At 39.4% G+C, this 26,040-nt stretch overlaps 1 protein-coding gene across 1 annotated transcript in view; it reads right to left on the reverse strand.

The window, feature by feature from the left end:
- Nucleotides 1-567: 567 nt before the first annotated feature.
- The window catches only part of Hsf5 (heat shock transcription factor 5), a 47,793-nt gene continuing 22,320 nt past the window's right edge, over nucleotides 568-26,040 (reverse strand). The window contains exons 4-6 of the mRNA XM_038324576.1: nucleotides 23,795-24,316; nucleotides 21,306-21,480; nucleotides 568-638 (exon numbers count right to left, since the gene is read on the reverse strand). Coding sequence (XP_038180504.1) covers nucleotides 568-638; nucleotides 21,306-21,480; nucleotides 23,795-24,316 — 768 coding nt within the window. The remainder of the gene's footprint in view (nucleotides 639-21,305; nucleotides 21,481-23,794; nucleotides 24,317-26,040) is intronic.

Genomic DNA, 26,040 nt, shown 5'->3' on the forward strand with positions numbered 1-26,040 from the left:
GTCTGGATGCCTTGTTCCTGAAACAGGACGTGGGGTTCAGAAACAAGAGAAGTTTTTGGTTAATCACTTAGAAAATGAGTTTTTTCCAGAACTTCCTCCCTGGAACTCCTGACCCACTAGGACTGGTGACACTGGTGACCTCGCATGTCTTTGTTTATCACACCATTTTCCCTAAAGGTCACACTGTGACTCGAGACAGACGACATTGTGCTGACATTGTTCAAAATGGCATCCAACTCAGCACACACACTGCTCCAGTGCCATCAACAGAGCAGATTTTAGATGCTTCTTGAAGGCCAGGACTTTTCATTTGAAAGGAATCTGGGCAGGAAAAAAAAAGGCCGCTAGATGTTGAAGCAGTTTGTCAAGGTAAGTAATCTGAACTGAACAGCTGTAGGAAATACCAAACTCCCAATTTTCAATTTAACAAAATCTCAATTAACGAAACAAAAAATACTTTTTCTTCCTTAACAGAACTGAAAAAATCCCAACAGCGTGTCATGTGCAAGTCTAGTCTGCGCCAGCTGTGGCTACTGCACAGTGTCACATCCGGCACCCACTCCGGTCTCACTCTTTCAACTCTTCCTCTTTTGGAAAGTGCTCCTGCTTGCAGGCCACGTCCACCAGCAGATGGAGATCTAGAAAGAAAGGATGCTTTACTCACTCTCAGCTCTCAGGCGACAGACTTCTCCAGCAAGTCTTCACACAAGGACAAGCTGTCTATTGATAATCTGTGTAAGTGCTTACTAATTACACTTTTCACCAAACTCCAGATGTTAGGACATGCTTACCACTCCTTAAAGCAGATCAGGTGCGATCCAACAGATCAACAAGGTTTAAAATAATGCCTTTTATTATATATTTTTAAAAGGGATAGCCAGATGTGATGGGAGGTGGAGGCAGGAGGGATGGGAGTTCAAAGCCAGCCTTAGCTACTTAGAAAGGCTCATGTAGCCTAGGCTACAGTGAGATCCTGCCTCAAAACAAACAAGCAAACAAAGAAAACTTAAAAGAAAAAGTGTAAAAAGGAATTAAGATTAAATATGTACATACAAAACAACACTTCCTTTCTGCTGCAAGGACAGGAAGGTGAGTTGTTGACTAACACAACTGAACTGTTGTACACACACACACACACACACACACACACACACACACACCCCTGAACAACCTGACAGGGATCAAGAGGCAAAGTGATTTATCAGGACTGGAAAGAAGTAAAAGCTGTTACCTCAAATACAAGTTCAGGACTTTTTTTTTCACAATGAAAACTGGTAATACAGTTATGTGACATATGGACATTTTTAAGTGGATAAACACATTATTATAAGTCATCCACTTAGCCCTAACAAGTAAGTTGATAATTGGAAGGCAGAGCAACTAAGCTATTATATGGCTAGTAAGGAAAGCCACCTTGTTATACACTGAAATCATTTGGCAATCTTCAAAAAACCAATGCCTGGGGCTCCCTCCTCCAGATATTTTCATTTAATTGGTATGGAGTGCAACCTAGGCCTCAGGATTTTTGAAAGCTGACCAAAAGATGTAGGAGTAACAATTATGATCATTTTCTAAATACTTCAGCTCCATATCAGGACAAGAACAAGGCATACGGTAATAAAAAAAATATTAAAATAAGGTTTTGTGACATGGTGGGAGGGCACAGGCCTGTAATCTTACCACCTAGGAGGCAGAGGCAAGGGGCTGCCACAAATTTGAGGTAAACTTAGTCTATATAGTGTATTCTAGATCAGCCAGCGCTACTATACAATCCCGACTCAAAATACACATACACTCCCTCCCCCCCCACACTCATACACATATAACACACACAACACACATGCACAGACACCACACACACCGCATACACACACACACCGCATACACACACATACCGCATACACACACACACCGCATACACACACACCACACACACACACACACACACACACACACGACAAAAAGAAAAGAAACAGATTGACTTTGAGATATGAACAGATCCATTTGTTTTTTTGATGATCAATTTCTTTTTTTTTATTAAAAATTTCCACCTCCTCCCCTCCTCCCATTTCCCTCCCCCTCCCTCTCTCTCTAGTCCAAAGAACAGTCAGGGTTCCCTGCCCTATAGGAAGTCCAAGGTCCTCCCCCTCCATCCAGGTCTAGGAAGGTGAGCATTGAAACAGACTAGGCTCCCACAAAGCCAGTACATGCAGTAGGATCAAAACCCAGTGCCATTGTCCTTGGCTTCTCATTCAGCCCTCATTGTCAGCCACGTTTGCATGCAAATGGATGGAAATAGAAAACACTATCCTGAGTGAGGTAACCCAGACCCAAAAAGATGAATATGGTATGTACTCACTCATTAGTGGATTCTAGTCATAAATAAAGGACATAGAGCTTATAATTCACGATCCTAGAGAAGCAGAATAAGAAGGTGAACCCAAAGAAAAACATACAGTTATCCTCCTGGATATTGGAAGTAGACAAGATTGACAGGCAAAATTTGGGAGCTTGGGGGTGGGGGTGGGGTGGGGGTAAGGGAAGATGGGGAGAGAAAAGTGAGAAGGGGAGGATGGGGAGAGCTTGGGGGAATGGGATGGTTGGGATGGAGGAAGGATGGGTATAGGAACAGACCCATTTGTAACCCCACTTTGAAAACAGACTAGGAAATCTTGATAATAATAACGGTAGAAACTACTAAGGGGACTATAGATCTCTCAGAAATAGACTGAAAACAACAGCAAACCTCCTTTTTAGTAACTGGGCTTCAAACTAAGATGAAACCTGGAGCTAGGCACAGTTGCACACACCTTTAATGCCAGCACTTGGGGGGCAGAGACAGGTGGATCTCTGTGAGTTCAAGGCCAACCTGATCCACAGAGTGAGTTCCAGGACAGCCAGGGCTTCACATAGAAACCCTTTCTCAAAACAACAAAAAAGGAGGTGGTGGCAGCTGTGAGATAGCTCAGTGCATAAAGGTGACTCCAATGTGGGTAAACTTTCCTAAGCATTATCTAGACATGTGACAAGCTAGGCACGAAAGGTCCTATGATGTGTGATTGCATTTACAGGAAATACTGTGATTAGGTAAACTCATAGAGATCAAAGACAGATTAGCAGAGCAAGACAAAATGCAGAAATGTTAAAAACAACAACAAAAACATTCTTAGTAATTAACACTGGATTTTCTCTGAGAGTGACGAGGACGCTCTGGGACTGGATCCAAGCAGAGCCTGTACGTCACTGTGAGGACACCGAATCATCTGCTTTAAAGGGTTCATTTGTTATTTTTATCTCCGAAAGCATCTTTTCCTAATAAGGAGAAATGGCTTAAGACCAAAAACAAAAACAAAAACAAACCCAAAACAAACAAACAAAAGCAAAGTGGGAAATAGGAAATAACTCTACAAAATTCCTCCTTAACCCTTTCTCAGCTGTCAGCAGCACAGAAGTGAGATGGTCCGTATAGGTGTGCCCAGCCTCAGTAAGAGATAGTGTTCTCTCTCTGTGTGGTGGTGGTGTTTTAAAGGTTTATTATTTTAATTATGTGTCTCTGTGCAGACATGTGCACATGGGTATAGGTGTCTGTGGAGTCCAGAAGTTCAGAAGGTTCTAGATCCCCTGGAGCTGGAAGTAGAGGTGGCTGTGAGCTGTGAGACATGGGTGTTGGGACCAAATTTAGGTCCTCTGCAAAAGCAGTTGTGCTCTTAACTGCTGAGCCATCTTTCCACGCCCCTTGTTCTATTTTGAGGCAAGGGGTTGTGTAGCACAGATTGGCTTCAAGCTTATAGCCAAGAATGACCTTGTACTTCTGATTCCCTGCTGGTTTTACAGTTAAGTGTACATCATCACACCTGCTTTTTCTTTCCCTTTCCTCTTTTTTTCTTTTCTCATTTTTTCCCTTAATGGTAAAATAGCAAAAAAACCTCTGGGTGCCACCCCCAGCACACAACACATGTGATTATTATTTCAACAGAATGGGACTATGGAGACTGGTACTTGTGTGTCCATACTGCACCTAACAGTGCCAAACATTTAGTAGAAGCATTTAGTAAAACAGGAGTAAAATGACTCTCAACTAGTCAAACCTTACCTCTTCATGACTAAACATTGCTCCTAAAGATAGAAAGTCAGGACTGGGATATGACTCAGTGGTATAATAATTACCTACTGGCATGTGCAAGGCCCTGGGTTTAATCATGGGTACAAAGCTTGCCAGATGGCTCAGCCATCAAAGGCATCTGCCATCAGGACGGATGACCTGAGTTCAATCCCTGGGACCCTAGGGTAAAAGGAGAGAACTCCTGCGAGTTGTCCTGCTATCCACACATGCACTGTGGCACCTCCATCACTGCACATATATGCATACACACATACACACACAATTAAAAAGTAATTTTTAAAAAAGATTTATTTATTATGTATACAGCATTCCTTCCATGTATGCTTGCATGCCAGAAGAGGGCACCAGATCTCATTACAGATGGCTGTGAGCCACCATGTGGTTGCTGGGAATTGAACTCGGGACCTCTGGAAGAGCAGTCAGTGCTCTTAACCTCTGAGCCATCTCTCCAGCCCCTAAAAAGTAATTTTTAAAATATTCATAAAAATAAACAAAAATAAGCCAGAACCAAATAGAGAGCAGACACAGAGAGTAGAATGGTGGTCTAGTGAGGCAGTGAGGTGGGTAAGTGTTTTGTCTGCAAGCTTGACAATCTCAGCCCCATCCTAGAACCAACGTAGTGAACAGAGAACCAACTCCTCCACACAAATGCTGCCACCCAATTCTGCGCAAAATAAGGAAAGAAACATAAAAACCATTTTACAAAATGAAAGTAGAATGATGGCTGGCAGGCCTGGTGCATAGAGTTTCAGTTTTACAAGATGAAGTTTTAGAGATGGTTGTTGGTGATGATAGCAAAACAATGTGAATATAGTTAGCACATATATACATATATATTGCCATAAGATATAATAGATACACTCTAAAAGATGGAGAAAAAAGTTCTTCATTTTTTCACTCAACAAACATGGTATACCACAGTAATGTTCTAGGTCCTAGGGATATTGCAAAAATAAAAATAGATCTTTCTGCCAGGCAGCGGTGTGACTCACACCTTTAATCCCAGCACTCGGGAGGCAGAGGCATGCAGATCTCTGTAAGTTTGAGGCTAACCTGGTTTACAGAGCTAGTTCCAGGACAGTCAGGGCTGTTACACAGAGAAACCCTGTCTCAAAAAACTAATAAAAAGATAAATAAATAAATAAATAAATAAATAGCTTTTTCTTTAACAAATTAGCTTTCTAGAAGAGGAGAAAATAAAGGAAAATGTCAAGTAGAGATAAGAACCACAAAAGAAAACCAAATAACAACAAGAATGAATGAAGAAGAGCAAGATATAGTCAGGAGGCTCTTCTGAGCAGGGAAGAGAATGAGACGACAGTCTGTACAAAGAGCATCCCATTCAGAGAGCACAAGTGTGAAGACAGGAATATGCTTGATGTGCCTAGAGAGGAGGCTGCTGTGTCTGGACCACATGAGGAAGATGTGGGGAGATAAAATCACAACAGCGGCCAGAAGCTAAACCATTCAAAATCTTGTAGCCCACATTAAGGATTTTTTTTTTTTTTAGAGTTTATTAAAAATGTGATGGAAATCTACAAGGGAAATTTGAACAAAAAAAAAAAGGATTTAAAATCTTTTAGTTTGAATGAAAAAAGGATTTAAAATCCTTTTCTAGCCCTGGGAATGGAGGGTCTTGCACATCCTACGCAAGTGCTCATCACTGAGCTCTAGCCTTCCCTGAGGAATGTTTCTCAGGATGGCTGGCTGTGCTGAAACAGTGAGCAGGGAAGACGAGCCAAGAAGCTGTAAAGTCACCTACACAAGAGGATGCAGAATACTGGATGTAGTAACCAAGCAGAGGGTGGTGAGAAAGGGTCAGTTCTGTGTCTGAACCCAAACTGAATGGACAGGATTTGCTAATGGTCTTGATGTCTAAGAGAGAAAGCAGTCAGTAGAGACTTCAAGCCTTCGGTGTGACTAGAAAACTACACAGTGCTATTTATAGATATGTAAAATTGGAGAGAGGATAAAATGTGTTAAGTTTGGACACATATTGGACATATCCAAAGACAGAGAGTGGGAAGCTGGAGAGAGGGCTCAAGCAGGTAAGAGCACATATTGCTTTTGATGAGAACCTGGGTTTCAGTCCCTGTGCCAACAGTCAGCAGCTATCACCTGCCTGTAACTCCAATTCTAATGGATCTAACTCCCTCTTCTGGCCTCTGTGGGCACCTGCATTTATGCAGTGTAAATAACACATGCAGTGTAAACACACACACACACACACACACACACACATGGGCACACTCCCCCACATGCACACACAATAAATAAATCTAAAGGTGTAGACCAGACACATCATAATAGGATATTTAAGTCTGAAGTTCAGAGAGATTCAAACTTCAGACACAAATTTAGGACCCACCACTATCAAGATGATAAAATCGGGGCTGGAGAGATGACTCAGAGGTTAAGAGCATTGCCTGCTCTTCCAAAGGTCCTGAGTTCAATTCCCAGCAACCACATGGTGGCTCACAACCATCTGTAATGGGGTCTGGTGCCCTCTTCTGGCCTGCAGGCATACACACAGACAGAATGTTGTATACAAAATAAGTAAATAAATAGATAGATAGATGATAGATAGATAGATAAGTATTTTTAAAAAGATGATAAATAATGAAAATGGTTGACATCTCCTCCGAATTAAGTACAGAAAGTGGCTAGTGGCTTGAAAGAAAACTAGGAAAGGATGATTTTAGCAGACAAGTATTTCATTAAGGTTGAAGCACTCTGTCCAAATACCCATGTCTTGAAAATGGGGGTTGAGAACTACCCCCATTGTTGGCAATGTGACAGCCATCAGAAATCTGGAAAGGGAAGTTTCAACCAAGCAGGAGTACAAAATCTATCTCAACTTCTCCTCCTGCTCCTCAAAGGAAGCTCGGAGTACAAGCTTGTGCCACAGCTGGCTGAAGGGAGTTTTCTGACGTATGACCTGCAATGGCATGTTTGCTGATCGAATACAAAGGAGGGAATACAGTTCCTGAAGGCACGGAAGGCAGAAACAGGTGCAGTGTCTGTGAGTATACGGAAGTGATGGGATTCTATTCATGAACTCAAGGACATAAGGAATGGCAGAACAGCTGAGTACAGCTGGAAGGAGAGTGGAGGAGCGCATTAGAGGAATTAGAGCGCACTAAATTGGTAGGAAGATGTTGAAGTTTTCCTTTTATTAGTTGCGGTGGCACAGTGGTAGAGTGCATGCCTAGCACGCACAAAGCCTTCGATTCTATCCCAGCACTGAATAAACTGGGCATGGTGGTGCATACTTGTTATTCAGTAGGGTCAGAAGTTCAAGGTCAATTTTTACTACGTAGTGTCTTCCAAGGCTGAGACTACAGTAGGATACATGAGATTATATTTCTAAAAATAAAATATTGTTATATAAAAACAAAGTATAGTCTAAAATAAATTAAAACTAATTAGTAGAAATTAACAGATTACTAACTACAGTCCTACCTAGTTCTATGTCAACTTGACACAAAGTCATCTGGAGGAGGAACCTTAATTGAGAAAAGGCCTCCAGAAATCAGACTACAGACAGGCAAGCCTCTCGAACATTTTCTGAATTAGTGATTGATGGAGGAGGTCCATTGTGGTTAGTGACACCCCTGGGCTGGTGGGCCTGGGATAAGAAAGCAGGCTGAAAGCAGTAGTGGTGCACACCTTTAATCCTAGCACTTAGGAGGCAGAGGCAGGGGGATCTTTGTGAGTCTGAGGCCAGCCTGGTCTGCAAAGTGAGTTCTAGGACAGCCAACACTACACAGAGAAATCTGGTCTCAAGAAAAAAAAAAGAATGAGAGAGAACGTGCGCTTGAGTGAGTGAGTGAGCGGGCTAGTAAGCAGGCTGAGCAAGCTGTTGATGAGCAAGTGAAAGTAAGCAGCATTTTTCCAAGGCCTTAGAATCAGCTCCTGCCCCCATGTCCCTGCCTTGCTTGAGTTTCTGCTTTAGCTTCCTTCAATGAACTGTGATTCAGGAGGAGAAAGGCAAATAAACCCTTTCCTTCCCATGTTGATTTTGGTCACAAAGTTTCATCACAGCAGAAGAAAATCAACTAAGACAACTACTATGAAAATAATAGCAATTATTGCAAAAATTCTGTTGCTACCATGAACTGGGTATTGACTACTAATTAGTCACCATGCCAAGCCAGTTACTTGGTTTATTTTTTTGTTAGCTGACAATGTCTTTAAACTTGTCATCCTGCTGCTTCTACCCCCCAAGTTCTGGGATGACAAACATGTGTAATTACAACCCAACTCTATATTCATATTTAAATGAACAAATTGATAGGCTAATTCCCTCAGAGAAGAAAAATTTGCAACATCATAAATTATACTTTTGTTTACACGTTAACTATAAAATCTAACTTTTTAGCAGAGATGTCCCAGATTAATTATGAGTCATTCGCAACCCTCTCCTAAGGAAACAAAAGTATGATCAGTGTCACAATGAGGTTAATATTTCACAGCCCGTACTTTTCACTGCAGGAAATCAGGGCTAATTAAGACATCTCTTACCACCATTAGCCAAGGGATATGGCTTTACTTAGAAAAAGTCAATGGGAAGAGTTAATAAAGATAAGTAACATGCTAATTATTTATCATTTACACTTTCAACCATAATATGTACTGGAAGAGAGGAAAGCATTTTAACAGCAGGTACCAGAGGTCCTATTAGGGAGTGACTGTCTTAGTGAGGAAGCAGCTTGATGGTATTTTGGGTTAGGGAGGATGAGGCTTCATGGGTATCAGGAAAAGAAGGCCTACCTCAGCATTTCTGTCCAAGGGGGCTAGGATTTGGGCCTGAGGGAAGAAGAGAGAAAGACCAGAGAGGATCTGATACTGCAAGGAGAATGTATAGAAAGACCAGAGGTACAAAAGATGACAAATAACGAAGTGGCCCAAGGCCTTGTCCAAAGAGAGATGGAAATCAGGCACAGCAACAAATTCTAGCCATCAAGAGATCAGGCAGTAGAAGCAGGAAGATCTACTCCTAGGACAGAGAGGGCCGGAGGAAACAAGCTCCACCGGGAGCAGAAGCCAGGAGCAAATCCAGCCCTGGGAGCCAACCCAGTCCTGGAACACTGGCAGACCAGGATTGAGCCAACGACCTGACTCAGAGTCTGCAATGTCCACTGGAACCAGAGTGGTACTGAACCAGTTACCTATGACAGAGAGAACAAGCTCCACTAGGAGCAGAAGCCAGGAGCAAATCCAGTACCGGGACACGGGCGGATCAGGACTGAGCCAGCGACCAGATCCAGAGTCAATGATCTCCACCACAACAGGTACAACTCCAAGCCAGGGACTTGCAGCCTGGATCTGCAGGAGGAGATCCAGACCAAGATTTACAGAAACAGATCAAAGCCAGCAGCCTAGGCCAAAGTAGGCCTGAGACAGCAAACCCCAAGGGAGCAGAGCAAAGCACAGGAACACTGAGCTACTTCCAGGAACAGGAGTAACCAACGGGGTAACTAGAACTGTGACACTGACTGTACCACGAGGAACAACCATCTGAGCTCTGGATTCACTGGCACCTAGAAGACTCTTCAAAAGAATCTCAGAGAGCCCCAACCATACCTATTAGAGGAAAAGATGAGTAGAAAAGGTAAGACCACACGCTACACCACAGAGAGCAACACAACACCAGTAAAACCTAAAGACCCTACACAAAAGCAAGACCTGAACAACCAAATATGGATGAACTGGAAGAAAATGATCTAAAAAATAATGTCAAGAGAATGATTGAAATTCTTAAAGATGAAATGAGAAATTACCTTAAAGAAATGGAGGAAAAAACAAACAAAAAATTGGAAGATATCAGCAAATCACTTAAAGAAAACCAAGAAAAAGAACTCAAACACATAAAAGAAACTATTCAGGACTTGAAAACTGAGATAGAAAAAATAAAGAAAACACAAGCTGAAGGAATTATAGAAACAGAAATCATGAGAAAAAGATCAGGAACCACAAATGCAAGCATGAACAACAGAATACAAGAAATGTAAGAGAGAATCTCAAGTGCTGAAGATACAATAGAGGAAATAGACTCATAAGTTAAAGAAAACATTAAATCTAACAAAAGCTTAACCCAAAATAGCCATGAGATATGGAACATCATAAAAAGGCCAAATCTTAGAATAATAGGTATAGAAGAAGGAGAAGTTCAACTCAAAGGCACAGAAAATTTATTTAACAAAGTCATAGAAGAAAACTTTCCCTACCTAAAGATATGCCTATGAAGATACAAGAAGCTTACAGAACACCAAATAGACTGGATCAAAAAAAAGTCCTCTTGCCACATAATAATCAAAACACTAAACATACAGAGTAAAGAAAGAATATTAAAAGCTGCAAAGGAAAACATCCAAGTAACATATAAAGGTAGACCTATCAGAATTACACCTGACTTCTCAGTGGAGACAATGAAAGCCAGAAGGTCATGGTCAAGCATTATGCAGACATTAAGAGACCACGATGCCAGCCCAGACTACTATACCCAACAAAGCTGTCGATCACCATAGAAGGACAAAACAAGATATTCCATGACAAATGTAGATTTCACCAATAGCCACAAACCCAGCTCTACACAAAATACTAGGAGGAAAACTCCAACCCAAGGAAGATGGCTACACCAACAAAAATAGACAATTGATGATCTCATTACAACAAATCCCGAAGAAGAAAAAAATTGCACAAATTAATATCACCAACGATGAAAACTAAATTAACAGGAGATAGCAACCACTGGTCATTAATATCCCTTAATGTAAATGGACTCAACTCACCCATAAAAAGGCACAGGCTAACAGACTGGATATGAAAACAGGATCCATCCCTCTTCTGCATACGAGAAATGCATCTCAACCTCAAAGACAGACATCATCTCAGAGTAAAAGGTTGGGAAAAAATATACCAATCAAATGGACCTAAGAAACAAGTGGTGTAGCTATTCTAATATCTAACAAAATAGCCTTCAAGCTAAAATCAGTAAAAAGAGACAAAGAAGGACATTTCATATTAGTCACAAAAAAAAAATCCATCAAGAGGAAATTTCAATACTGAACATCTAGGTCAAACAAACACTTCTAAAGCTTAAATCACATATTAAACCATACACACTAATAATGGGAGATTTCAACACTCCCCACTCACCACTGGACGGGTCAATCCGACAAAAAATGAACAGAGAAATAAGAGAACTAACAGATGTTATGACTCAAATGAACTTAACAGACATCTATAGAATATTCCATCCAAACAGAAAAGAATATAACTTCTTCTCAGCACCTCGTGGAACCTTCTCAAAAATTAACCACATACTCAGTAACAAACCTCAACAAATACAAAAAAAATTGGAATAACCCAATGTACCTTATCAGATCACCATGCTTTAAAACTAGAAGTCAACATCAATACTAATTCCAGAAAACCCACAAACACATGGAAATTAAATAATGCTCACCTGAATCATCAATGGGTCAAAGAAGAAATAAAGGGGGGAAATTAAGACTTCCTAAAGTTCAATGAAAATGAACACACAACATACCCGAATTTATGGGACACAATGAAAGCAGAGTTAAGAGGCAAGTTCACAGCACTAAATGCCTACATAAAGAAGCTGGAAAAATCTCACACCAGTGAATTAACAGAACATTCGAAAACTTTAGAACAAAAAGAAGCAAACTCACCTAAGAGAACTAGATGGCAGGAAATAATTAAATTGAGAGTGAAATCAATAAAATAGAAACAAAGAAAACAATACAAAGAATCAATGAGACAAAGAGTTGGTTCTTCAAGAAAATCAACAAAATAAACAAACCTTTATCCAAACTAACCAAAAGGCAGAGAGAGAACATCCAAATCAACAAAATCAGAAATGAAAAGGGGGACATAATAACAGACATGGAGGAAATACAGAGGATCATCAGGTCATATTTTGAAAAACCTGTACTCCACAAAATTGGAAAACTTAAAGGAAATGGACAACTTTCTGGATAAATATCACTTACCAAAATCAAATCAAGACCAGATAAGCAAATTAAAAAGACCTATAGCTGCTGAAGAAATAGAAACAGTCATCAAAAGTCTCCCAACCAAGAAAAGCCAAGGACCAGATGGTTTCAGCTCAGAATTCTACAAGACTTTCAAAGAAGAACTAATACCAATACTCCTCAAATTATTCCACACAATAGAAACAGAGGGAACATTGCCAAACTCTTTTTATGAGGCTACAATTACCCTGATACCCAAACCACAGAAAGACAATACTAAGAAAGAGAATTACAGACCAATCTCACTCATGAACATTGATGCAAAAACACTAAATAAAATACTAGCAAATCAAATCCAAGAACACATCAGAAACATCATCCACCATGACCAAATTGGCTTCATCCCACAGATGCAGGAATTGTTCAAAATATGAAAATCTGTCAACGTAATACACCATATAAAGAAGCTAAAAAATAAAAACCACATGATCATCTCATTAGATGCCAAAAAAGCGTTTGACAAAATACAACATCCCTTCATGATAAAGGTCTTGGAGAGAGCAGGGATACAAGGAACATACCTAAACATAATTAAGGCAATATACATCAAGCCAACAGCCAACATCAAACTAAATGGAGAAAAACTCCCAGCGATTCCACTGAAATCAGGAACAAGACAAGGTTGTCCACTCTGTCCATATCTATTCAATATAGTTCTTGAGGTCCTAGCTAGAGCAATAAGACACAAAAGGGAGATCAAGGGGATACAAATTGGAAAAGAAGAAGTCAAACTCTCAACTGTTTGCTGATGATATGATAGTTTACATAAGTGATCCCAAAAATTCTACCAAGGAACTTCTACAACTCATAAACACTTTCAGCAATGTAGCAGGATACAAGATTAACTCAAAAAAATTAGTAGCCTTCCTGAACACAGATGATAAAAGGGCTGGGGAAGAAACCAGAGAATCAACACCCTTCACAATAGCCACAAATAGCATAAAATATTTTGGAGTTACTCTAACCAAACAAATGGAAGACTTGTATGACAAGAACTTTAAATCTTTGAAGAAAGAAATTGAAGAAGAGGCCAGAAAGTGGAAAGACCTCCCATGCTCTTGGGTAGGCAGAATTAATATAGTAAAATTGGCAATCCTACTGAAAGCAATCTACAGATTCAACGCAATGCCCATCAAATTCCCAGCAAAATTCTTCAAAGACCTCGAAAGAACAGTACTCAACTTCATTTGGAAAAGCAACAAAACAAAACAAAACAAAACAAAAAACAAAAAAAAAACAGGATAGCCAAAACAATCCTGTGCAATAAAAGAACTTCTGGAGGCATCACAAACCCTGACTTCAAACTCTACTACAGAGCTACAGTACTGAAAACAGCCTGGTACTAGCATAAGAACAGATAGGAGGACCAATGGAACCAAATAGAAGACCCGGATATCAATCCACACATCTTTGAACACCTGGTCTTTGATAAAGAAGCAAAAAAATACCAAATGGAGCTGGGCGGTGGTGGCACACGCCTTTAATCCCAGCACTTGGGAGGCAGAGTCAGTAAACTGTGAGTTTGAGACCATGGTCTGTACAATAAGTTACAGGACAGCCAGGGCTATATACAGAAAAACCCTGTCTTGAAAAAACCAAACTATCTGGTGGCAGTGGTGCATATCTTTAATTCCAGCACCTGGGAGGCAGAGGCAGACGGATCTCTGTGAGTTCAAGGTCAGCCTGGTCTACAAGAGCTAGTTCCAGGTCAGGCTCCAAAGCCACAGAGAAACCTTGTCTCGAAAAACCAAAAAAAAAAAAAAAAAAAATCAAATGGAAAAAAGAAAGCATATTTAATAAGTGGTGCTGGCATAACTGGATATCAACATGTAGAAAAATGAAAATAGACCCATAGCTATCACCATGCACAAAACTCAAGTCCAAATGGATCAAAGACCTCAACATAAAGTCAGCCCACACTGTACCTCATAGAAAAGAAAGTGGGAAGTACACTTGAATGCATTGGCACAGGGAACCACTTCCTAAATAGAACCCCAGCAGCATAGACACTGAGACAAACAATTAATAAATGGGACCTCCTGAAACTGAAAAGCTTCTGTAAAGCAAAGGACACAGTCAACAAGACAAAATGACAGCCTACAGATTGGGAAAAAAACTTTACTAATAGAGGTCTGATCTCCAAAACATACACAGAACTCAAGAAATTGGACACCAAAAGATCACATAATCCAATAAAAAAAATGGAGTACAGACCTACACAGAGAACACTCAGGAATCTAAAATGGCTGAAAGACACTTAAGAAAATGTTCCTTAGTCATCAGAGAAATGCAAATCAAAACAACTCTGAGATTCCATCTTACACTTATAAAAATGGCCAAGATCAAAAACACTGATGACAACTTATACTGGAGAGGTTGTGGGGGAAAGGGAACACTTCTGCATTGCTGGTGGGAATGCAAGCTGGTGCAGCCCCTTTGGATGTCAGTGTGGCGATTTCTCAGAAAATTAGGAAACAACCTTCCTCAAGACCCAGTAATACCACTTTTGGGTATATATCCAAAGGATGCTCAATCGTGCCACAAGGACATGTGCTCAACTATGTTCATAGCCAGAACCTGGAAACAACCTAAATGCCCCTCCACCGAAGAATGGATAAGAAAAATGTGTTACATTTACACAGTGGAGTACTACACAGCAGAAAAAATAACAACAGCTTGAATTTTGCAGGAAAATGAATGGAGCTAGAAAACATTATTTTGAGTGAGGTAACCCAGACACAGAAAGACAATTATCACATGTATTCACTCATAGGTGTTTTTAAACATAAAGCAAAGAAAGCCAGCCTACAAACCACAATCCCAGAGAACTTAGACAACAATGAGGACACTAAGAGAGACTTACATAGATATAATCTACATGAGAAGTAGAAAGTATGAAAAGACAAGATCTCCTGAGTAAATTGGGAGCATGGGGATCTTGGGGAAGGATTGAAGTGGGGAGAGGAGAGGCAGGGAGGGGAGTGGAGAAAAATGTAGAGCCCAATAAATATCAATAAAAAAAATAAAGATTTGTTTGTTTATATATGAGAGCTTGGTCTGCATGTACACCTGCATGCCAGAAGAGGGCATCAGATCGCATTACAGGTGGTTGTGAGACACCATGTGGGTGCTGGGAATTGAACTCTGAACCTCAGGAAGAGCAGTCAATGCTCTTAACTGCTGAGCCATCTCTCCATTCCTAACAGGAACTGTTTCTTAAATAACTGTGCAGTATTTCATTACATAAATGTATTACAGCTTACCTAGCTTTTTAGTTGGGTATTTCTGTTTGTCTACAGTTTTGCTTATTATTGATAACACTATAGTGGGCTTATTCTGAGTACTTTTTAAGATAATATATTTCCATTAGAAGTACCATTCTTGTGATCAAGTTCATGAACATTTTAGTTGTTTCCAACTGAATAATCCCCAATTGTCTTTTAAACAGGTATAAAGGAGTTGAAGAGATAGCTCAGTGGTAAAGAGCACCAGCTACTCTTCCAGAGGACCAGGGTTCAATTCCCAGAACCTGCGTGGTAGCTCATAACCAGCTGTTACTCCAGTTCCAGGGGAATCTGATGACCTCTTCTGGTCTATGTGGGCACTGCATACACACAGTGTTACAGACATCCATGCAGGCAAAACACCCTATACACATAAAAAATTCTTAAAAAGCTATAGAGCCAGGTGGTGGCTTATTTATTTATTTATTTGGATTTTTGAGACACGGTTTTTCTGTAGTTTTTGGTGCCTGTCCTGGAACTAGCTCTTGTAGACCAGGCTGGCCTCGAACTCACAGAGATCTACCTGCTTCTGCCTCCCTAGTGCTGGGATTAAAGGCGTGCGCCACCACTACCTGGCATGAAAAGTTATTAAACACCTACTTTTGCATGTCTATTTTGGGGTGTTGAGGATTAAAGCCAGAGTCTCATGCATGCTAGCCAAGAGCTCTACCACTGAGCTAGGACTCAAGCCCTTGGTTCTGATTTGTGCATTATGATCCTGATTATTTTTTATGATTACTATATTTTAATTTATATACCAATATGGGATTTGAAATCTAGAAGTTGGGTACTGATACAATCTAAATTAAAATATGTGGACTGTCAGCATAGTTCACTGATCGAGCTTATGCATAGGATGTGTATACTTGATAAATACCCAGAACACAAACAAAACTACACAGAACAAATGGCAACACTAGCTACTAAGCATGGGGTTAGGATACAGCAGGCTAGATGTGAATTTTGCTCCTCATGTGTCCTGGTTAGTCTTTGTCAACTTGACCCTAGCTAGAGTGATCTGGGAAGAGAAACTTGAATTGAGAAAATGCCTCCATCAGACTGCCTGCAGGCAAGTCTGTAGGGAATTTTTTTAAATTAATGATTGATGTGAAAGGGCCCAGATTATTGTAGGTGGTGCCACCCCTGGGCAGATGGTTCTGTTCTGTGTGGCATAAGAAAACAGGTTAAGCAAGCCAGGAGGGCAAGCCAGTACACAGCACTCTGTGGTCCTGCGTGAGTTCCTACTTCCTTTCATGATGAATTACAACTGTCGGCTGAAATAAACTCTTTCTTCCCAAAGCTGCTTTTGGCCATGGTGTTTATCACAGCAATAGAAAATCTAACCATACAAAAACATCTGATAAGAATCACTACCTAGCCGGGCGGTGGTGGCGCACGCCTTTAATCCCAGCACTTGGGAGGCAGAGGCAGGCGGATCTCTGTGAGTTCGAGACCAGCCTGGTCTACAAGAGCTAGTTCCAGGACAGGCTCTAAAGCTGCAGAGAAACCCTGTCTCGAAAAAAAAAAAAAAACAAAACAAAAAAAAATTAAAAAAAGAATCACTACCTGTAATACCCTAGAAAGTAAACCACAGAACAAATGAGCATACGACCACAGAGGAGAGGGCTAACAAAACTCACAGTGTGTTGACTTATTTCTTGCATTTAGCAAAACCCTAAAAGAAGAGATGAGAACAGGATGAAGGCACTCACTATGCATGTAAAACCGGGAACACTTTTTTCTTTTTTTCTTATTAACAGGGTCCCATTTAACCCAAGCTGCGTTTTGTATAGCTGAACTCCTGATCTTCCTGCCTCTACCCACATCTGGAGTGCTGGAATTATAAACCCACAACACCATTCCTGGTTTAAATAGTGCTGGGGATCAAATCTAAAGAACTTCACACATGCTAGATAAGCACTCTAACAACAAGCTACTGCCTGGAAGGGAACAGTCCTTTGCCTGTGGTTGGCAAACTAACATCTAGGGTTCAGTTATTTGGGTCATGTATCCAACTGCTTAGCATCCCAATTTGAAGTAGTAGTATAAAGTGATCTCACAAAGGGCCAGGTCCAGAAAGATGGCTCAACAGTTAAGAGTGCATATAGCTCTTGCAAAGGACCTGAGTCAGCACCCACATCAGGTGGCTGACACCCATCTCTAACTCTAGTTTGAGGGAATCCAATGCCTTCTTCTGGCCTCTACTGCACTGTACTCATGGGTACAAACTCACATAAAGACACCCACATATGCAAATAATTTAATAAAATCTTGAGATGAGATGAAGGGTGGAGTTAAGCCAGTCACTGAGGAAGCAGGATGTGAAAAAAAAAGAGGTAACAAGCCATGAGCCATGGCAAAGCATAGATAGAAAATATGGATTAATTAAATGTAAGAGTTAGCTAGTATAAGCCTGAGTTATTGGCTAAGCATTTGTAAGTAATGTTAATTCTGTGTCAGTTATTTAGAACTGGAATCTGGAATTGGGAAGGAAATCTTGAGTTAGTTTTCAGCCTGGTCTACAGAGTGAGTTCCAGGACAGCTAGAGCTACATACACAAACCCTATATTGAAAAACGAAAGTAGTGGAGAAATAGAGGACTAGGAAATCCCCTGCAAAACTGTGTCTTCTAGAAATAACAGGTCAGTTTCACCTGTTATACCTCAGTAATATGGCTGCCTAAATAACACCAGAACAAGAGCAATAACAATAGGCATGGATGGGGAAATCTCACAGGGCCTAACTCTAGCTTAGACCAAGAACTACAAACAGCTAAGAGATGCTGAGAGCAGAAGTAATCTTCCCTCAGAGATGAGCCCCTTATCTAATACCAAGTGGCTAGCCCTGAAATTATGTTCATGCCTTGAAAAGACTCAGCAGGTTGTATTTATATATTTATATGTATATACATACATATATATATACATAATACATGTATGTGTGTGTTTGTAACAATAACAATTTTAAAAAGGAGACCAGGAATTTGAAAGGAAGAAGATGGAGGAGTTGGAAAAAAAGAAAGGGAATGGAGGGAAATGATGCAATTATATTTTAATAAAAATATGATATATTTAAAGATTAAGTCTTTGCATTAAGTCATATGGCATTGAGATTTAAAGTAAAATTTTGTTCTGTCAAGAAAAGTTACATAAAACTTAATACTTACTCCACTGAATTTTTAAAATGAAAAGGAGCTTGTGTTCATGTCATTATTTTCTCAATAAACTTGTCTTAATTTTAAAAAAAGAAAGGTTAAGCTAGCAGGATATGAGGGGATATGTTAAAAGTACACTAAATACTTGTATGAAAATGGCCTTATGTAACCCATGCTATAATTTTTAAAAATCTAACAATGTCAAACCTATAATTCTAGTACTTGGGATCCAGAGACAGACAGACTCAAGACAGCCTGGTCTACATAGTAAGCTCCAGGCCAACCAGGGATACCTAGCAAGATGCTGTCTCGAAATGACAATAAAAAAAATAAATACTGATTTTGGGAAAAAGTATGTGTGTGGAAGGAAAGTGCACACATAACCTCAAGTCTATGATTTGACATGTTTCATTGTTAAAACAAATTTAAAGTTTTTGTTTGTTTAGTATAATTAGATTGCTTATAAAAATAAAATCTTCAATCCTTCCTGAGAACCACTTCAAATGAGGTTATGAAGGGAAAAAAACAAGGTAGGTCCTTGCACAGGAAAGCCAGATATTGTAGTCTCCTAATCTAAAAAAAAAAAAAATGCAGTACTTTCATCCAATTTGCTTTGTGGTGTAAAAATAGGCACATCAAAATTAGCCCTTGTCCTTCTTGCTTCAATACAACCTTCTAGGCTAATGTCATTGCCTTACCTGTCTTCAGTCATGAGAAATCTCAATCTTAACAGGGAAATATCCTCAACTAAACATGATTATGCAAGTTCACTCACAAGATAGATAACTTTAGTCAGTCTGAGCATCATCTTTGTGATCCAGACTGGCCTCAAACTCACAATGCGTCTCCCCCCAGTGCAGGGTTCATGGAGTGTGCCACCACGACAGACCCTGAGCACTACTATCTCCATCATACTTCTGGGGAAATTTTCAAACAAGTTCTTAATATTTAAAAATAGGTTAGTGACTAATTTGGTTAACTAATTTTGCTTGTATTGCAGGCATCTGACATGCATTTAACTTGAGGTGTTTGTTTTTAGTGCTGTGGTTTAATCAGTAAGTTACATCCTTAACCTGCATTTTGTGTACTGCAGCTGTGTCTCACTCTGCAGCACAGGCTGGCCTGGATCTATAATAGCATCATGAGTCCTCCTGTGTCAACTTCCTAGGGCTGATAACAGGCGTGAGCCACCATATCTGGCTAATTTGAGATGATTGCAGTAGCCACTGCAAGCAAAATACAGTGGCACATGTCCACAATTTCAACAGACAAGAGGCAGGAGGATTATGAATTCAAAACCACCCTAAGCTGCACAGTGAGTTCCATGTTAGCTGGTAATACCTAGCAAGATCCTATCTAAAAAAGAAAGGAAAGAAGAAAAAAAATGTTCACTGCAGGGTACAGTGATTTGGATATTAGAAAACATTTTTAGAGGAAACAAAATACAATTGTGCCAGATGGTGGTGCCATGCCTTTAATCCTAGCGCTCAGGAGGCAGAGGCAAGCAGATCTCTGTGAGTTCGAGGCCAGCCTGGTTTACAGAGCGAGTAAACAACAGCTTCCAAAAGCTACAAGAGAAACGCTGTCTCAAAAAACCAAAAACCAAACCAAACCAAACCAAAACAAAAAAATACCCACAATTGTATTCAATTCATTACCAGAAAGAAGCAGATCAAAGTTGGGTGTGGTGGTATATGTCTCCACATTAATTAGGCTGATACATAAGAATCACTGCTCCAGTTTGAGGGCAGCCTGGGATGACCCCATCTCAAAAAAAGAACCATCTGCCCTGGTCTATAAGAGCTAGTTCCAGGACAGGCTCCAAAGCTACAGCAAAACCCTGTCTCAAAAAAAAAAAAAAAAAAAAAAAAAAAAAAAAAAGAACCACCTGCAAGTGCCCCAGTGTCCAATATATAACTAGACTCCTATAAACCACAGAAAAACAATGCCACTTATACAGATTCATTCTTCAAAGTATATTTATAATGTACTCAAGGTATTATCTTTAATGTCATCAGATATTCTTCTGTCACAATTTAAATACATTCCCTGTTGTTTGTTAATAAGATAAATAAGATCGTTAGCACCTGAAGATGATTATTAAATTCATCTTTGTCTTTTCTGTTCTTCATTAGTCTAAAAGTCTATACTTTTCTTTAACATATACAATAATTTGAAAGCTCATATTCTTTCATTTCTTACCTTAAATATTTGGAGGCATGGGGATGCATGCATGTGCACTCACACAGAGACCGGAAGTCTCCAGCTTCTCTATTACTCTCTGTGAACTGGAACTAGGCTTGTGGCCAGTGAGCCCCAGCAATCAGCTCTAGGCTACAAGACAATGCAGACTTGCCTGGCTTTTAAAATGTGAGTAATGGAGAGTTGAGCTCCCGTCCTTACACGGGCACAGCAAGTGCTTTACGTGCTGAGCCATCTCCCCAGTCCCCCGAAACCTCCAATTCTTCTATGCACTGTTAGAAAACAACCACTGCATACATTACAAAGGTAACCAAGAAAGCTAGTTTAAACCACAATTATATAAAACAGCAACATGAGAGACATAATAATTATAAATAATAAAGATCCATACAAATTACCATCCATATGTAATTATACACTGAGGCTCTGGTTCTAGCATTTTAGAGCTGTTCATTCAAGAGCTTACACTATTTCACCCTTACCAGGGGACTTTCCTCGTGAGTTGCTTCTCCGCTCTCTGTATCTGGTTGGAGTGGATAAGCCTGTGTCTTTACTAGCCTTGCTAGCAGGCCCCATTTCTGAAATAAGGAATCCCATTTGTTCTGAAGGCAAAATATTCTCCTGTGGATTGGCCTGGCATTTTATACTGCTATCCACCTAAAATATTAAACAAACTTATTATTCCCAAATATCTATGAAAAGTTAATATATATTATCAGAGAAGTTCTATTATAGGAACAGGATTCTGCAAACACGTTTTCCTGCTTATGAAGGGCATTACCCTTAACTGTGTTGACTTATCTAAATACTCACTAGTAAGATGTACATTTTCCACATACTCAAGTCACTGAAATGCACATGAAGCTAAAATATTTCCTGGTGAGCAGAGGAAGATCTACCATGTAGCTAGATATGTTTTATGACTTGCACCAGGAAGACATTTTACATAACTGGTGAAAACTCTGTCCTTTCACTTTAGCGTGTGCTCAAGTTGACCCCCCTTCCTCGTTGGTGACCCTTGGATGGTCACAAATAGGCATGATCCTCCTGGATAGTGACACTGGGGAATGGACACTATTTTACTAATTTTATATTCTGTATTAAAGATGGTATCAAAACTGTTTATGCTTCATTCTCTATAAAATCTCTATCCATCCTGTTTATAAATGAGTTTCTTTGGTTCCAAAATTTTATTTGGAATGTTAAAACCCTTTGTGAAAATAACCAACTTCTGCTATGCTGTTCTTTATGTTTATTTAAAATATAACTGTATTATTAAATGAAGCTAAAAGTTAAAATTTAGCTTTCAGAAAGAACTATGATAGCCAAGTATATTAAAGAAAACACTATGTATAATTAGTTTAAGATATGCAATCCAGCAGTTCACATATAACTATGAAGATACTAAATATTTTTTATTTCTACAGGCATATTTCAAATTTAATGAGGCTATCTTTACTGGACTTATATCAATTTAATACATATTTTAATAGTCTCAAAAAGGACAATGAATTGAAAGAAATCTAAAAACATTTAGAATGGGGTATAACCTAGTGAGTGCTACAATGCTTGCTTAGGTAGTGAAATTACATCAGCTGGGTATATCTTTCAGTATATCCAAATACAATAGTGTAATCAGAATGGGCAAAGCCCAATATTCTAACCCCAGCTAATTCTACTGCCACCACTGAAAAATAGGGGGAGGTGAGAAAATAGAATAAAAATCTTGATTATATACATTTAGATATTTTAGAAAGAACTGCCTATAACAAGACCTATTCAAACAAACAAATGAATTAATTATGATGATGACATATGCCTATTGTCCCAGCACCCGAGAGTAGAAGATCCAGAGATCCAAGCCACTCTTGACTAAAATGTGAATTCCTGGCCAGCATGGACTTCCTGGTTGCATACAATAATTATAGATATATATTATCTACTTGAAACTGAGCATCAATTGTCACCCAGGCTGGCCTGGGACTTGTGGCACCCTTCCCACATCGGCATCCCAAGAGCTGGGTTACTTTGGATGTACTTTTGATTAACTAGTTTTCATTTAATTGATTAAGGAATGCAAGATTAATAAGAAATCTGAACCCGGTAAAATCCATAGAGTTTTGTAATGTTATTTAAACAAAAAACAAACGGGGCTGGAGAGACGGCTCTGCAGTTAAGAGCACTGGCTGCTGTTGCAGAGGACCCAAGTTCAATTCCCAGCATCCACAAGGCAGTTTACAACTCTCCGTAACCCCAGTTCCAGGGGATCTGATACCTTCCCCTGACTTCTAAGGATATCCAGGAAACATATATGCGGGCAAAACACTCATACACATAACATAAAATGAATAATTTTAAAAAGAAAGAAATGACCTGCAACTTTATCCTTACTTCCATCTACAGAGAACTAAGAAAGTCATCACACACGCCAAATAGATCACTCTAGTTAGTGAAGTTATATCAGCTGGACTTATCTTTTAGTGTATCCAAATTAAGGTAAGGGACAAAACTCAAGGAATATCCAACATGGAATTATATTTTCTTTTTCAATTTTAATTTTTTTTCAGATGAGGTCTATCTATATGCCCAGGCTGACCTTGAACTCACTATAAAGCTCAGCAAGTTCTCAAACTCCCAGCAATCCTCCTGCTTCCACCTCTTAAGTGTTGGGATCTAAGCAAGTGCCACTAGGCTACAAATAGTATTTAGACCCTAATCAATCTGATTGCTTCTCTAGAGGTTCATTTCAGACTACCACAGTTGGAGGATGGCTAGGATTAAAGTAACGTCCTTTTTTTTTTTTTTTTTTTTTTTTTTTTTTTTTTGCTTAATCATTACGACTTTACGACACAATCCCTTTGGAAACCACAATAAACTGATATTAAATGCGAATAACATCTAAACAAGCTCTTAGCTAACATCTTTAGAAAGATGTATTCTGTGAACTTAGTACTCTTGCTTGTACTCTTACCTGTTGTGTGCTGAATGGTAGCCCTTCCTGCACAAATACTACTGAAGACGGAGATGGATTATGATTTAGCTGCTCCTTCAGTTTGACATGACTTTGCTGGATGGTTGCAGATTCCTGCATTGTGCTATTTTCCAAAGGTTGAGCTGTGTGGATGGTATAGATGTACTCAGGTGACTGTGGTAGAGAGCAGGTAATTGCTTGTTCTGTTCCAACCACAAAAGATGTAATATCTGAGCCTACAGGAGTAAGTGGCTCCAGCTGGCTAGCCTGGTTTGTGGAAGATGGATTGCTGTTGTTTGAGTTAGGTAAGATATGCTGGCCTCTGTTAGACTGAGATGATGGACACTGACTCTCAACAGGCTCCACCTTTACCATCTCCAATTTAGGGGAGGAATGCAACTCATCTACGATTTGAAAGACAGCCTCTAGATTTACTTCTGTCTTTTTATTCTCATCAGTAGCACTGCAAGGCCAATTAGAAGGCAGAAATTCAACTGGATAGGAAGATTGCATTGGAGGATTCTGGGAAAAGAGAAAATAGTACTGTATGGATAGAAAATCATGTAGAAAAATAGTAACATTTAAGTTCATGAATGCTAAAAACAGTAAACTTGAGTTCACAAAAGCCTGAAAGTGGGACTAGGAATGTGGCTCAATGTAGAGCGATGCCTAGCACACTCAGGCCTAGGTTCAGTTACCAACATCAAAAGAGAAAGAAAACCTGAAGGTTAATTTGCTTTTTAGCAGTGGTAGTTTCAAATGTGTTATTAATTAATAACATTTGCTTAATATATACATCATACACAAACCATGTAAGTTTAGTACTGGAATGGACTGCTAATTCTCAGGATAAAAAAAAATACAAAAAGGCTATAGTAAAAAAAAAAAATTAAAAAAAGCTATAGTACCCAAATACCAACTTGCAGACAAAACATCTACTACAATTTCTCAATGAAGGAGGACAAAATGTCACTTTTACTTATCATACACTATTTAAAGAGTAAGGAGATTTTAAACACAGAATAAATCCATCAATCATTCTATACCATTCAGGGAAGGCACTAATTCTCTGTTCCAAATAACCTGGGGGCAAATGTATGGAATGGTTCCTGAGATTGTTTTAATAATAAAGCAACAGACTAGGAGAGTTGTTGCTTTTAGATTCATATCTTTAAGATACATTCTCTTAACAGAGTGTGATGGAGCACACTTTTAATCCCAGAATTTGCGAAGGAGAAACAGGAGGAAAACAAGTTTGAAGCCAGCCTGATCTACACTGTAAGTTTCAGGACATCCAGGGCTACATAGATAGAACCTAGTTCAAAAAAAATTTTAAATGATATGTTCATATAAATAGTGCTTTAGGGCTGGAGAGATGTCTCAGAGGTTAAGAGCACGGGCTGCTCTTCCAGAGGTCCTGAGTTCAATTCCTAGCAACCTCATGCACAACTATCTATAATGAGATCTGGTGCCCTATTCTAGCATGCAGACACACATGCAGGCAGAACACTGCATACATAATAAAGAAATAACGCTTTAAAAAGTAATAAATAAGTGCTGGGCGGTGGTGGCACACACCTTTAATCCCAGCACTCGGGAGGCAGAGGCAGGAGGATCTCTGTGAGTTCGAGGCCAGCCTGGTCTACAAGAGCTAGTTCCAGGACAGGCTCCAAAGCTACAGAGAAACCCTGTCTCAAACCCCCCCATACCAAAAATTTAAATAAATAAATAAATAGTACTTTAACTAGAGTAGACATTCAATAGATGCCATATTATTTCAGATTATAAACAGAAGTGCAGAAGAGCTATAATTAAATAAAACATAGAATGAGTTGATATTGTTGAACATACTATAAGAATTGGGGGGGCTGGAGAGATGGCTCAGAGGTTAAGAGCATTGCCTGCTCTTCCAAAGGTCCTGAGTTCAATTCCCAGCAACCACATGGTGGCTCACAACTATCTGTAATAGGGTCTGGTGCCCTCCTCTGGCCTGCAGGCTTACACACAGACAGAATATTGTATACATAATAAATAAATAAATAAATAAATAAATAAATAAATAAATATTAAAAAAAGAATTGCGTTGCTGTTTAGAATAAATAATGTAAACTCAAATAGTGTAAGCATCAAGTTATTATAGTCAATATCACCATTTGAGTTCTTAAGTATGTTTCAAACACATGCTAAGTGCTTTGCAGACATTACTTCATTTAATCCTCAAGAGTCCTCTGAAATGTGATGCTGTT

The sequence above is a fragment of the Arvicola amphibius genome, chromosome 4 (assembly GCF_903992535.2).
Source record: "Arvicola amphibius chromosome 4, mArvAmp1.2, whole genome shotgun sequence".
Classification (NCBI taxonomy): Eukaryota; Metazoa; Chordata; class Mammalia; order Rodentia; family Cricetidae; genus Arvicola; species Arvicola amphibius.